This window comes from Symphodus melops (genome assembly GCF_947650265.1).
Source record: "Symphodus melops genome assembly, chromosome: 2".
Classification (NCBI taxonomy): domain Eukaryota; kingdom Metazoa; phylum Chordata; class Actinopteri; order Labriformes; family Labridae; genus Symphodus; species Symphodus melops.
The window spans coordinates 1,531,647-1,547,396 of NC_136692.1; the positions used below are offsets into that span (position 1 = coordinate 1,531,647).

At 42.9% G+C, this 15,750-nt stretch overlaps 1 protein-coding gene across 1 annotated transcript; it reads left to right on the forward strand.

The window, feature by feature from the left end:
• Positions 1–3,332: 3,332 nt before the first annotated feature.
• LOC306819936 (uncharacterized protein) lies at positions 3,333–12,384 on the forward strand (the record flags this gene model as incomplete). Its single annotated transcript, XM_079337563.1, has 5 exons — positions 3,333–3,357; positions 3,563–3,832; positions 8,714–9,049; positions 9,153–9,363; positions 12,348–12,384. The coding sequence occupies exons 3-5, from the start codon at positions 8,791–8,793 to the stop codon at positions 12,382–12,384; spliced, it is 507 nt and encodes a 168-aa protein (XP_079193689.1). The 5' UTR covers positions 3,333–3,357; positions 3,563–3,832; positions 8,714–8,790.
• Positions 12,385–15,750: the final 3,366 nt, after the last annotated feature.

Below are 15,750 nucleotides of genomic sequence, written 5' to 3' on the forward strand. Positions count from 1 at the left end.
TCTGAACTCACACCACAGGGGACTTTTACAAACTTCACTTTCACAGGAATATTGTGCCACTTCACAGTCACACGGGGCCTCTTAGGGAGCTTTCCTACACTCATTGCAATAGTTGCACATGTTGAGCCCCTGCTATGGTTTACAGTTTGTTAGCTCTTGGACGCCCCCTACTGGCCAGCCTGTTGACAAACATCAGAAATCCCTGATGTCTAAAAGGAAGAAGGAAGTGGTCGCTGTTGATCATCATTAAAACGCTTCATGGCTGTGTTGACTTATCAGCAATAATGATGCATTTATTTTGTTTAATCCTTTTATCATTTAATCCATGCATCATATAATCATAAGTGCATGCATTGGTTAGGGGCCTTTGCCTCTGAGAGATCAGCTAAGATAGTTTGATCATGAGCTCCATCTAACAGTGGTTGGTAGAAAGAAAGCCCTCTTAGTTCTAGGAAAGAGTAGACGAGTGAACTACAGCAGGAGACGGGCTTCTGTTAGCTCAGATTGTTTATGTATGCATGTCCAGGACTCTCAGTAGCTGTTTGGATAAAGGCGAGCAGCGTGTACGCTCCATGACTTCTTGTGCCAGCTGAGACGCTCCTACACAGAATCCACTTCAACAAATGTTTGAGTGCTGCTGTCTTCTTCTTCTTCTTCTTCTTCCACCTGCTAACATGTTTGATCGTCCGTAAAGTCCCAGCGAGAGAGGAGAGGAGCAGCCATGAGTTTGATCCGAGCAGCCAGTCTCTTCATCGTCCTCGTCCTCCTCTCTGTGTCAGGTACTTCACATCCACACTTTCACTCACTTTGGGACTAAAAAGAGGAAGTGTGGGAGGGATTCATGCACACTGAAGCTCACCTGTGTGAAAAGTGGATCAGCTTCAGGTGACTTGATTTGGAGCTGGACTTAAATGTGGTTGCAGGGAGACTCACATAGACTAAATAATGCAGGGACAAAACATCAAACAGGAAGTGTGAATGCACGGTACACGACTAAAAGTGAAGAAGTGCATCAATGTGTCTGTTCCAATCCAACACATGATGGACAAGTTGATCTGTAAGAGGGGCGCCATATCTTCTACCATCAAACCCTGCTACTTCCTGCTTTAAGAGGGAGATCTTATCCAATCAGCTGCCTCCACTCTGACCACCCACACACAAACACACACACACACACACACACACACTCAGTAGACTGTGCTCTCTTTGTACAAATATAAACATTAAATATGAAGAATTCACTAAAAATATAAAGAAGTAATTAAAGACTAATATGTACGAGACTAAATAAGATAATAGTGCAGTGGTGAGTAGTGCAAGAGGATGAAGTAAATGCTAAACAACAACCTTCAGTTCCTCCAGTGTCCACTAGAAGTACAGGAAGTCACATACACACCCATTTAAAAAAGTCTTTATATATTTTTGAGTCTTTAAAGTGATTACAGTCTGATAGAATCATGATCAGATGATTTTTAGACGTTGAGATATGTTGAGGTTTTATTTGTTCTTCTTAAAGTTCTGAATGTTGATGGTTGTTCCTGATGTGCTCTGTGTCACAGCGGTTCAGGATCTCTGGGGCGTGACGTGCTCTCCTCATAAGATCTGTGCCAATAAAGGATCGACTGTGATGATGAACTGCACCATGATACCCCCAGAGGGAACAAACCAGGAAGTTAACACACAGGAAATATTTTGGTCTAAAGGTCCTGAACATGATGTAGATGTTAAAGAAGACCCCCAGTATTCAGGCCGTGTGCAGAGTACTTGTGTGAGGAACAACTGTACTCTGACCATCACAGACGTGACATGGACAGACAGCCGTGAATACGGGTTTCAGAGAAACGTGAGCAGATATTTAGAGAGTCATTGGGTCATACTGAGAGTCACAGGTAATATTTCAGACTTTATTCTCTGAGCTCAGTTTCTAACATGCTGTATATACATGTATTTACTTGTGCATGTTTGTGTGCTGATATTTCTACTCATGTTCAGATCTCGAGGTGAAGGTGAGAAGAGAAGATGAGACTGGACTCATCTTTAAGTGTGAGAACACATGTTATTATGATCCCGCCTTCATCTGGTTCAGGAATGGAGAGGAAATCAAAAATGAAACATCACGTGATTATTCATCCAATCAGATTCTTCATACAGACAGTTATTCCTGTGCTGTACGAGGACAAGAGAAGTTCCTGTCTCCTCCAGTGTGTGAGTGTATTTACAGTCTTCACTGATTCACACCATCACACACACACACACACACACACAAACACACACACACACACACACACACACAAACTCACACAAACACACACACACACACACACACACACACACATACACACTCAGTAGACTGTGCTCTCTTTGTACAAATATAAACATTAAATATGAAGAATTCACTAAAAATATAAAGAAATAATTAAAGACTAATATGTACGAGACTAAATAAGATAATAGTGCAGTGGTGAGTAGTGCAAGAGGATGAAGTAAATGCTAAACAACAACCTGCAGTTCCTCCAGTGTCCACTAGAAGTACAGGAAGTCACATACACACCCATTTAAAAAAGTCTTTATATATTGTTGAGTCTTTAAAGTGATTACAGTCTGATAGAATCATGATCAGATGATTTTTAGACGTTGAGATATGTTGAGGTTTTATTTGTTCTTCTTAAAGTTCTGAATGTTGATGGTTGTTCCTGATGTGCTCTGTGTTGCAGCGGTTCAGGATCAGGATGTCTGGACTGTGAGGTGCTCTCCTGATAGGATCTGTGCCAAAAAAGGATCGACTGTGAAGATGAGCTGCACCATGATACTCCCAGAGGGAATAAACCAGGAAGTTAACACACAGGAAACATTTTGGTCTAAAGGTCGTGAAGATGATGTTAGAGAAAACCCCCATTATTCAGGCCGTGTGCAGAGTACCTGTGTGAGGAACAACTGTACTCTGACCATCACAGACGTGACATGGACAGACTGGGGTGAATACGTGTTTCAGAGAAACAGCAGATATTCAGAGAAACATTGGGTCATGCTGAGAGTCACAGGTAATATTTCAGACTTTATTCTCTGAGCTCAGTTTCTAACATGCTGTATATACATGTATTTACTTGTGCATGTTTGTGTGCTGATATTTCTACTCATGTTCAGATCTCGAGGTGAAGGTGAGAAGACGAGATGAGACTGGACTCATCTTTAGGTGTGAGCACACATGTCTTTATGATCCCTCCGTCATCTGGTTCAAGAATGGAGAGGAAATCAAAAATGAAACATCACGTGATTATTCATCCAATCAGATTCTTCATACAGACAGTTATTCCTGTGCTATACCAGGACAAGAGAAGTTCCCGTCTCCTCCAGTGTGTGAGTTTATTTACAGTCTTCACTGATTCACACCATCACACACATACACACACACACACACACACACAAACACACACACACACACACACACACACACACACACACACACACACACACAGAGCCTTTATAGGACCAAAGCTGTTCAATATAACACGTCCACCATCATCTGATGTGAGTGTAAACGCTCTCTCTGATTCTCCTCCAGATGCTCCAAAGCTTCCCTCTGTGTCACTGAGTTCCCACGGTGAGATAAAGGAGGGCTCTTCAGTCAATCTGACCTGTAGCAGTGATGCTAACCCAGCAGCTAATTACACCTGGTACAAGGTGGACGGACCTCTAAACCCTCATCACACATCTTCAGGAGCAACGCTTGTCTTCAGCTCCATCCAGTCCTCTGACTTCGGGGAGTTTTACTGTGAAGCTGAGAACACGCTGGGGAGAACGACCTCCAAACACGTCTCTGTCAACCTCCCATGTGAGTAAAACACTCATTAAATAGAGTGATATAAAGATACTTCTACCTACCAACCAAGCAGCAACCTCCACTGTTGAAACATGAAGCTGAAGCAGAAATATAAACTCCTGCAGTACCTGGAGTGTCCACTAGAGGCTGGCTGCAGCTGCACAGGAAGTCACATACACACCCATTCAAAAACCCTGTTTTTACAGCAGACATGAACATGTTTACAGCCTGCTTCAGAAAACCAAATAGGTGTGATTAGCTCATGTCTCCATCCACACACACTGTACGGGGGGATGTTTTGATGACTCATCAGTTTTGATTGGATGAAGGATCAGAGTTATTCACAACAAGGCGTGTAGCTCAGCTGATTGACAGGTGGGCGCCGTGTAACGGTCGTTAGCTTGACTCAGAGTTAGCCTGACTCAATAACTCAAAAACGTTCATTATGCCTTCAACTAAAAAGGCGTTTTTGTTTCTTTTTTCAGACACAGAGGATTAGAGGAGAGGAGGAGAGGAGACGAGGAGGCGAGAGAGCCCCCATGCTGATGTCTGAGGATGGTCAAAGGAGTCGTAACAAACAGACGTCAACATGTGATTATTTGTAACTCAAGTGAAGAATTAATTTGTGCTTTAAATCGTGATGAGATCCAGAGAGACTGAATCAGCTGATTCTGCTGTTAATACCACCTTAAAAACTCCAATTCAGTCAGAGCTGTCTGAATGAATGTACACAGATTATTTTGAAGGTGGAGCTCTACTGCCATCTAGTGTTTGTAATCTTTGTGGACATTAACTTGGTTTCTGCTTAGTACTTTCTTTTCTTGTCTTAAGACCCTGACACACCAAGGAGAACACCGCCCATCGCTGAGCGCTCGCCGCCCGTCGCTGAGCGCTCGCCGCCCGTCGCTGAGCGCTCGCCGCCCTAGTCATTGCGTTGTCTCCAGCTCCGTCGATACCCAGTTGGCCTTTTATTGGCGCCAGGAGACGGCCGTGCTTTTGATGTCCCCCCAGGACGGATAGTTTGTCCTGCAGGGGGGGACAGGAGGTTTGCACGGGCAGATCTGAGGGGGAGGAGCTCAGACAGGTAGGGGGGAGGAGCCAGGTGATGGAGGGCTTTGTTGGTGAAGCTGATGCGCTGGGGGATGGGGATCCAGTGGAGGTTGTGAAGGACGGGGGTGATGTGGTCTCTGGAGGAGAGGGGCAGAAGAGTTTCTTGATGAGGAGACTGTTGCAGTAGTCTGGAGGTGATGAATGCAGGGCTGAGGGTCTCAGCAGCTGTAAATGAGAGGGATGGGCGGAGATGGAAAAAGACTGTTCTGGTGAAAGGAGAGGGTTGGCTGGAAGATGACAGCCAGGTTACAGATGTGGGGGGAAGGGAGCACTGTAGAAACATCCATGGTGAGGGAGAAGTTGTTGGAGGATTTGAGGCCCATGACTTCTGACTTGTCACAGTTGAGTTTGGAGCCAGGATTTTATTTCTGTGATGCAGTCAGTGAGGATTGAGTGAGGGGGAGGAGTCATGGATCTGCTGACCATGTGGAGCTGGATGTCGTGGACAAAGCGGTGAAACTGGAGTCCATGGCGGCGGATGATGTGACGGAGAGGAAACATGTAGATGATGAATAGGAGGGGTTGGAGAGCTGATCCTTGGGGACCACCTTTAGGGGAGAGAGGAGGGGCTTATGAACTGCTGTCTGTCTGTCTGATTGGAGCCAGGAGAGAGCAGCTGATGTTTAAGGTGGTTTAAGGCGGGACAGAAGGATGGAGTGGTTGATGCTTTGCTCCAGTAAGATGAGGATGTTGAGCTTTCCAGCATCAGAGCAGAGGAGAAGCTGCTTAGAGATTACACTATCACACAGAGCGACCAAGTCTCACACATTGACTGTTAGTCATCTCCTCGGAGGTTCCGGCTGACACTAGACGACGTCTGATAACCAAATGTTACTTTATAAAACCAAACATAAAAGTTCACTGTGTATTCGCTCCTGCAAAACCCCAACATTATGGTGCCCCGTGTGAGGCCTTCTATACCAACATCTGCATGTGTGAAAGTCCTACATATATCTGTTTTAAATGTGCTTTAATTTGTTGTTTATATTGTGATCAATAATTGTTGATGATTCAAATCAATCTGTAATAATCTAATTCTTTGAAAATAAAATGTTTTCTTTGTTGCACCAGAAAAACAAAGACTGAAATTTGATTTCATGACAAACTTCCAGGATATAAACCTGCTGAATAATAAGATACGTATTTAACACACTGCAGAGAAAGTCAGGAATATGCTCAGTGTAACGATTCAAAACCAGACTCAGATGGAAAGGAAAGTCCAGGACACAAAAAACAGAAGTTCTTTACTCAAACGTTTGTAGGTCGTACACAGGAAGGCCGTCAGTGAGGGCAGAAAAATCCAACGTGATTAAATAACCCAACCAGGGAGACTCATTAACACTAATGCTGGGTTATCTTCTGTCTCATTGCCTCTCTGCTTTGATATAATATTAATATTCACTGTGATGATGTAACTCAGGTAACAGCTAAAAACAGACATGTGATGTAATATGACACCATATACCACATGACAGTCACAGGCGAGTAAGCAGAGGCGGAGCTACAGCTGAGGGAGGAGAGATAAGTCTGTCAGTGTGTCGACCACACAGCCGTCCAGAAAGGTCTCTGTTTCTCTTCAAACAAATTAAAGTGATTTCATCTGATCTTTGTCAACGACACAGCAGAGTCTCTGCAAACACTGGTGAGTACAGCTGATCATGTTTACACTCTGAACAACCAGGATTTACACTCAGCTGTGAGTGTGTGTGTGTGTGTGTGTGTGTGTGTGTGTGTGTGTGTGTGTGTGTGTGTGTGTGTGTGTGTGTGTGTACCTGAGTTTCTCTCATTTGGATTTTGGTTCAATTCTAATTCCTACCGATTGATTTCTCAGTATCGTTGTTCTCTCATGAAGTCCTGCAGCTAAACTGAATTGTCTTTCCTCTGGCTGTTTCTAAGTAAAAGCCTCGACATGGAGAAACCTATGGAGCTAAAAATGTGCCAGAACAGATGAACCTGTGAATAACAAGTTCATCTGTTGTGGCAGATGAACTTGTCTTATCTTATCTGCTAAACTGTTTATTTTTCGATTCTGGGCTCTGAACTCACAGCACAGGGGACTTTTACAAACTTCACTTTCACAGGAATATTGTGCCACTTCACAGTCACACGGGGCCTCTTAGGGAGCTTTCCTACACTCATTGCAATAGTTGCACATGTTGAGCCCCTGCTATGGTTTACAGTTTGTTAGCTCTTGGACGCCCCCTACTGGCCAGCCTGTTGACAAACATCAGAAATCCCTGATGTCTAAAAGGAAGAAGAAACTGGTCGCTGTTGATCATCATGAAAACGCTTCATGGCTGTGTTGACTTATCAGCAAGAATGATGCATTTATTTAGTTTAATCCTTTTATCATTTAATCCATACATCATATAATCATAAGTGCATGCATTGGTTAGGGGCCTTTGCCTCTGAGAGATCAGCTCAGATAGTTTGATCTTGAGCTCCATCTAACAGTGGTTGGTAGAAAGAAAGCCCTCTTAGTTCTAGGAAAGAGTAGACGAGTGAACTACAGCAGGAGACGGGCTTCTGTTAGCTCAGATTGTTCATGTATGCATGTCCAGGACTCTCAGTAGCTGTTTGGATAAAGGCGAGCAGCGTGTACGCTCCATGACTTCTTGTGCCAGCTGAGACGCTCCTACACAGAATCCACTTCAACAAATGTTTGAGTGCTGCTGTCTTCTTCTTCTTCTTCTTCTTCCACCTGCTAACATGTTTGATCGTCCGTAAAGTCCCAGCGAGAGAGGAGAGGAGCAGCCATGAGTTTGATCCGAGCAGCCAGTCTCTTCATCGTCCTCGTCCTCCTCTCTGTGTCAGGTACTTCACATCCACACTTTCACTCACTTTGGGACTAAAAAGAGGAAGTGTGGGAGGGATTCATGCACACTGAAGCTCACCTGTGTGAAAAGTGGATCAGCTTCAGGTGACTTGATTTGGAGCTGGACTTAAATGTGGTTGCAGGGAGACTCACATAGACTAAATAATGCAGGGACAAAACATCAAACAGGAAGTGTGAATGCACGGTACACGACTAAAAGTGAAGAAGTGCATCAATGTGTCTGTTCCAATCAAACACATGATGGACAAGTTGATCTGTAAGAGGGGCGCCATATCTTCTACCATCAAACCCTGCTACTTCCTGCTTTAAGAGGGAGATCTTATCCAATCAGCTGCCTCCACTCTTCAAACACACACACACACACACACACACACACAGACAGTCAGAGAGACACACACAGTCAGACACTCAGACACACACACACCCACACACACAAACAGAAACACACAAACACACACATACACACACAGACATAAACACACACACACACACACACACACACACACACACAGACATCAACACACACACACACACACACTCACACACACAGACATAAACACACACACACACACGCTCAGTAGACTGTGCTCTCTTTGTACAAATATAAACATTAAATCGGAAGAATTCATAAAAAAATATAAAGAAATAATTAAAGACTAATATGTATGAGACTAAATAAGATAATAGTGCAGTGGTGAGTAGTGCAAGAGGATGAAGTAAATGCTAAACAACAACCTGCAGTTCCTCCAGTGTCCACTAGAAGTACAGGAAGTCACATACACACCCATTTAAAAAAGTCTTTATATATTTTTGAGTCTTTAAAGTGATTACAGTCTGATAGAATCATGATCAGATGATTTTTAGACGTTGAGATATGTTGAGGTTTTATTTGTTCTTCTTAAAGTTCTGAATGTTGATGGTTGTTCCTGATGTGTTCTGTGTTGCAGCGGTTCAGGTTCAGGATGTCTGGGATGTGAGGTGCCCTCCTCGTTGGATCTGTGCCAATAAAGGATCGACTGTGGAGATGAGCTGCACCATGATACCCCCAGAGGGAATAAACCAGGAAGTTAACACACAGGAAACATTTTGGTCTAAAGATCCTGAATATGATGTAGATGTTAAAGAAAACCCCCAGTATTCAGGCCGTGTGCAGAGTACCTGTGTGAGGAACAACTGTACTCTGACCATCACAGACGTGAGACGGACAGACGAGGGTGTATACGTGTTTCAGAGAAACGTGAGCAGATATTCAAAGAGATGTTGGGTCATCCTGATTGTCACAGGTAATATTTCAGACTATATTCTCTGAGCTCAGTTTCTAACATGCTGTATATACATGTATTTACTTGTGCATGTTTGTGTGCTGATATTTCTACTCATGTTCAGATCTCGAGGTGAAGGTGAGAAGACAAGATGAGACTGGACTCATCTTTAGGTGTGAGAATAGATGTCCTCGTGATGCCTCCGTCATCTGGTTCAAGAATGGAGAAGAAATCAAAAATGAAACATCACGTGTTTATTCATCCAATCAGATTCTTCATACAGACAGTTATTCCTGTGCTGTACGAGGACAAGAGAAGTTCCCGTCTCCTCCAGTGTGTGAGTTTATTTACAGTCTTCACTGATTCATACCATCACACACACACACACACACACACACAGTTTGGATTTTTTCATTTTTTGCCTTCCGAAAAGGCTCATCAGGAAGCACAATGTTACAACTCGTGTTTTTCCTTAATTCTTGATTTTTAAATTAAATGACCGCAGGTCATAAACCTGAAATACAAACAAACAAATATTATCCGATTACTATTATTCAAATAGTATAATATAATGAAATCAAAGAAGCCTGCATAGACATTAAAATTGTAGCAAATCTTGCTTAAACAATATAAAACTACATTACCCAGAATGCCTAGTGCCGAAGGAGCACGCGCACAGCGACTCTAATGTTTCTGCTTGCTATGGACGCTGACACAAAGAAAACATGCCACCTGTGCTTCCTCTAAGTGACTTACACACACAAACACAGCATAATGAAGCGGCACTACACCATGAATCACCAAACTAAACCACCACCATCACCACCGCCACCAGAAACTTGCCGATATATCAAACAATCGCTTCCGCGTTGCCGAGCGCTCGCGTCTCGTGAGCTACCGGCTAACATGCTATTCTTAGCCAGATAACACACATTGATTTATAGTGCTCACACATAAAAGTGACTTTAACAAGGGTTATTACAGAGAGACCACAGTACGTCAGACTGAAGGACTGCACATCTGACACTGTGGTCAGCAGCACCGGAGCACCACAGGGGACCGTGCTCTCCCCCGTCCTGTTCACCCTGTACACCGCTGACTTCCAGTATAACTCTGAGCTCTGCCACATGCAGAAATACTCGGACGACACTGCGATAGTTGCTTGTGTCAGGGATGGACAGGAGGAGGAGTACAGGAGCCTGATCGAGGACTTTGTGACGTGGTGCAGTGCCAACAATCTGCAGCTAAACACCTCCAAGACCAAGGAGATGGTGGTGGACTTCCGAAGGAAGAAACCACATCTTGAACCTGTTTCCATCGGGGGGGTCGACGTGGAGGTGGTCAGGACCTACGGGTACCTGGGGCTGCAGCTGGATGACAAGCTGGACTGGTCGCCTAACATGGACACTACCTGCAGGAAGGGACAGAGCCGTCTGTACTTCCTGAGAAGGCTGGGGTCCTTCAACATCTGCAAAAAGCTGCTGCAGATGTTCTACCAGTCTGTGGTGTCCAGCGTCCTCTTCTACGCAGTGGTGTGCTGGGGAGGAAGCTGCAAGAAGAGGGACGCAGCACGCCTGGACAGACTGGTGAGGAGGGCCGGCTCTGTGGTGGGTACAGAGCTGGACTCTCTGGTGACTGTGGTAGAGAGGAGGTCTCTGGACAAAATGCTCTCCATCATGGACAACACACACCACCCTCTGCACAGCACCTTCACCGGGCAGAGGAGCATGTTCAGTGACAGACTGCTGTCACAGTCGTGCTCCACGGACAGACTCAAGAACTCTTTCGTCCCCCTATAGGCCATAAGACTGTACAACACTTCACTGTCACGGCAGGGAAGAAGCACATGGTGAACCCTGGACTAATTTTTCACTTTTTTCTCACTCCTCATCTGCACTGCTGACCTCAGAGTCAGCCTCCAGTTGGACACTTTAATGCATATTGATAGTCACCTTACTGAGCACTGGTCACTTTAATGATAATCACCCTAATCATGTCTGGTTTCATCCTACTGTTGTGTTATGCTACATCTGTAATGGTTGACATGATCACCCTAACTAGGTCACGTTTCACTCTATTGTCTTCAACACTTAATGCTAAGCTGCTCCTCAATAGTTGGGTACTTTAATGATAATCACCCTAACCACTCCTGGTTTCACCATATTGTCTAGGACACTTAATGCAAATCACTGCTCCTTTAAGTTGGTGAGCCAATTTACATTCCTGCATTGACTGTTTAATGACTGTACTCACACCTCTGGCACTACCTCAAACACCTCTGTACATGCACATGTAACTAGTTTCTAGAAGGTCAGCACTTTGTTTCTAAGGCTCTTTAACTGTTTACAGGTCTCTTTTAACCAACACATGTTTTTCTCTCCTCACAGGTTATGTACATTATGCTATATTAGTTTTAAGTCTAAATGCTAATGCTAACTGCACAGGTTTAACATATAATTATGTTTATTCTTAGTCACATAGGGGCTGCTAAATCTTGTTTGGGGGATTTTGTATACAGAGGGGAGGGGGGACAGCGGGGGTGTATTGTAACTGTCTTGTGTCCTGCCTGTCTGTATACTGCTACTGGATGCCTTGAATTTCCCTCGGGATCAATAAAGTATCTAACTATCTATCTATCTATCTATCTATCTATCTATTAGGTATTGTGAGAAGTAGCAGTTGCTTACCAGCGGGCTATGTGCTCCTGATGATGGTTTTAGTGAAAGTGAATCCCAGGTGTCATAATTAAAGTGTTATCGAAGCTGCGCATGCACACACAACATAACATGCCTAAGCATGAATGAAACTTCAACCTTTTTTTTTCTTTCTAGTTAAATAAAAATCAGGCTCATTTTCATTTGAGAGCAAAGGGTCTTAACACACACACACACACATACACACACACGCACACGCACACACACACACACACACACACACACACACACACTCAGTAGGCTGTGCTCTCTTTGTACAAATATAAACATTAAATATGAAGAATTCACTAAAAATATAAAGAAGTAATTAAAGACTAATATGTATGAGACTAAATAAGATAATAGTGCAGTGGTGAGTAGTGCAAGAGGATGAAGTAAATGCTAAACAACAACCTGCAGTTCCTCCAGTGACCACTAGAAGTACAGGAAGTCACATACACACCCATTTTAAAAAGTCTTTCTATATTTTTGAGTCTTTAAAGTGATTACAGTCTGATAGAATCATGATCAGATGATTTTTAGACGTTGAGATATGTTGAGGTTTTATTTGTTCTTCTTAAAGTTCTGAATGTTGATGGTTGTTCCTGATGTGCTCTGTGTTGCAGCTGGTCTGGATCTCTGGGCTGTGAGGTGCTCTCCTGAGGAGATCTGTGCCCATAAAGGATCGACTGTGAAGATGAGCTGCACCATGATACCCCCAGAGGGAATAAACCAGGAAGTTAACACACAGGAAATATTTTGGTTTACAGGTCCTGAACATGATGTAGATGTTAAAGAAGACCCCCAGTATTCAGGCCGTGTGCAGAGTACCTGTGTGAGGAACAACTGTACTCTGACCATCACAGACGTGACATGGACAGACTGGGGTGTATACATGTTTCAGAGAAATGTGAGCAGATATTCAGAGAGACGTTTGGTCATCCTGAGAGTCATAGGTAATATTTCAGACTTTATTCTCTGAGCTCAGTTTCTAACATGCTGTATATACATGTATTTACTTGTGCATGTTTGTGTGCTGATATTTCTACTCATGTTCAGATCTCGAGGTGAAGGTGATCAGACGAGATGAGACTGGACTCATCTTTAGGTGTGAGCACGCATGTCTTTATGATGCCTCCTTCATCTGGTTCAAGAATGGAGAGGAAATCAAAAATGAAACATCAGATGTTTATTCATCCAATCAGATTCTTCATACAGACAGTTATTCCTGTGCTGTACGAGGACAAGAGAAGTTCCTGTCTCCTCCAGTGTGTGAGTTTATTTACAGTCTTCACTGATTCATACCATCACACACATACACACACACACCACACACACAGACACAGTTTGGATTTTTTCATTTTTTGCCTTCCGAAAAGGCTCATCAGGAAGCACAATGTTCCAACTCGTGTTTTTCCTTAATTCTTTATTTTTAAATTAAATGACCGCAGGTCATAAACCTGAAATACAAACAAACAAATATTATTCGAATAATATTATTCAAATAGTATAATATAATGAAATCAAAGAAGCCTGCATAGACATTAAAATTGTAGCAAATCTTGCTTAAACAATATAAAACTACATTACCCAGAATGCCTAGTGCCGAAGGAGCACGCGCACAGCGACTCTAATGTTTCTGCTTGCTATGGACGCTGACACAAAGAAAACATGCCACCTGTGCTTCCTCTAAGTGACTTACACACACAAACACAGCATAATGAAGCGGCACTACACCATGAATCACCAAACTAAACCACCACCATCACCACCGCCACCAGAAACCAGCAGATTGATCAATCAATCGCTTCCGCGTTGCTGAGCGCTCGCGTCTCGCGAGCTACCAGCTAACATGCTATTCTTAGCCAGATAACACACATTGATTTACAGTGCTCACACATAAAAGTGACTTTAACAAGGTTTATTAGGCATTGTGAGAAGTAGCAGTTGCTTACCAGCGGGCTATGTGCTCCTGATGATGGTTTTAGTGAAAGTGAATCCCAGGTGTCATAATTAAAGTGTTATCGAAGCTGCGCATGCACACACAACATAACATGGCTAAGCATGAATGAAACTTCAACTTTTTTTTTTTCTTCTAGTTCAAAAATATCAGGCTCATTTTCATTTGAGAGCAAAGGGTCTTAACACACACACACACACACACACGCACACGCACACACACACACTCAGTAGACTGTGCTCTCTTTGTACAAATATAAACATTAAATATGAAGAATTCACTAAAAATATAAATAAGTAATTAAAGACTAATATGTACGAGACTAAATAAGATAATAGTGCAGTGGTGAGTAGTGCAAGAGGATGAAGTAAATGCTAAACAACAACCTGCAGTTCCTCCAGTGTCCACTAGAAGTACAGGAAGTCACATACACACCCATTTAAAAAAGTCTTTATATATTTTGGAGTCTTTAAAGTGATTACAGTCTGATAGAATCATGATCAGATGATTTTTAGACGTTGAGATATGTTGAGGTTTTATTTGTTCTTCTTAAAGTTCTGAATGTTGATGGTTGTTCCTGATGTGCTCTGTGTTGCAGCGGTTCAGGATCTCTGGGGTGTGACGTGCTCTCCTAATAAGATCTGTGCCAATAAAGGATCGACTGTGAAGATGAGCTGCACCATGATACCCCTAGAGGGAATTAACCAGGAAGTTTTAACACAGGAAATATTTTGGTCTAAAGGTCCTGAATATGATGTTAAAGAAAACCCCCAGTATTCAGGTCGTGTGCAGAGTACCTGTGTGAGGAACAACTGTACTCTGACAATCACAGACATGAGTGAGACAGACAGGGGTCGATACGTGTTTCATAGAAACGTGAGGAGATATTCAGAGAGAGATTGGGTCGACCTGAGTGTCACAGGTAATATTTCAGACTTTATTCTCTGAGCTCAGTTTCTAACATGCTGTATATACATGTATTTACTTGTGCATGTTTGTGTGCTGATATTTCTACTCATGTTCAGATCTCGAGGTGAAGGTGAGAAGACGAGATGAGACTGGACTCATCTTTACGTGTGAGAATAGATGTCTTCATGATCCCTCCTTCATCTGGTTCAAGAATGGAGAGGAAATCAAAAATGAAACATCACGTGATTATTCATCCAATCAGATTCATCATACAGACAGTTATTCCTGTGCTGTACGAGGACAAGAGAAGTTCCTGTCTCCTCCAGTGTGTGAGTTTATTTACAGTCTTCACTGATTCATACCATCACACACACACACACACACACACACACACACACACAGTTTGGATTTTTTCATTTTTTGCCTTCCGAAAAGGCTCATCAGGAAGCACAATGTTCCAACTCGTGTTTTTCCTTAATTCTTTATTTTTAAATTAAATGACCGCAGGTCATGAACCTGAAATACAAACAAACAAATATTATTCGAATAATATTATTCAAATAATATAATATAATGAAATCAAAGAAGACTGCAAAGACATTAAAATTGTAGCAAATCTTGCTTAAACAATATAAAACTACATTACCCAGAATGCCTAGTGCCAAAGGAGCACGCGCACAGCGACTCTAATGTTTCTGGTTGCTATGGACGCTGACACAAAGAAAACATGCCACCTGTGCTTCCTCTAAGTGACTTACACACACAAACACAGCATAATGAAGCGGCACTACACCATGAATCACCAAACTAAACCACCACCATCACCACCGCCACCAGAAACCAGCAGATTGATCAATCAATCGCTTCCGCGTTGCCGAGCGCTCGCGTCTCGTGAGCTACCGGCTAACATGCTATTCTTAGCCAGATAACACACATTGATTTACAGTGCTCACACATAAAAGTGACTTTAACAAGGTTTATTAGGCATTGTGAGAAGTAGCAGTTGCTTACCAGCGGGCTATGTGCTCCTGATGATGGTTTTAGTGAAAGTGAATCCCAGGTGTCATAATTAAAGTGTTATCGAAGCTGCGCATGCACACACAACATAACATGGCTAAGCATGAATGAAACTTCACCTTTTTTTTTTCTTCTAGTTCAAA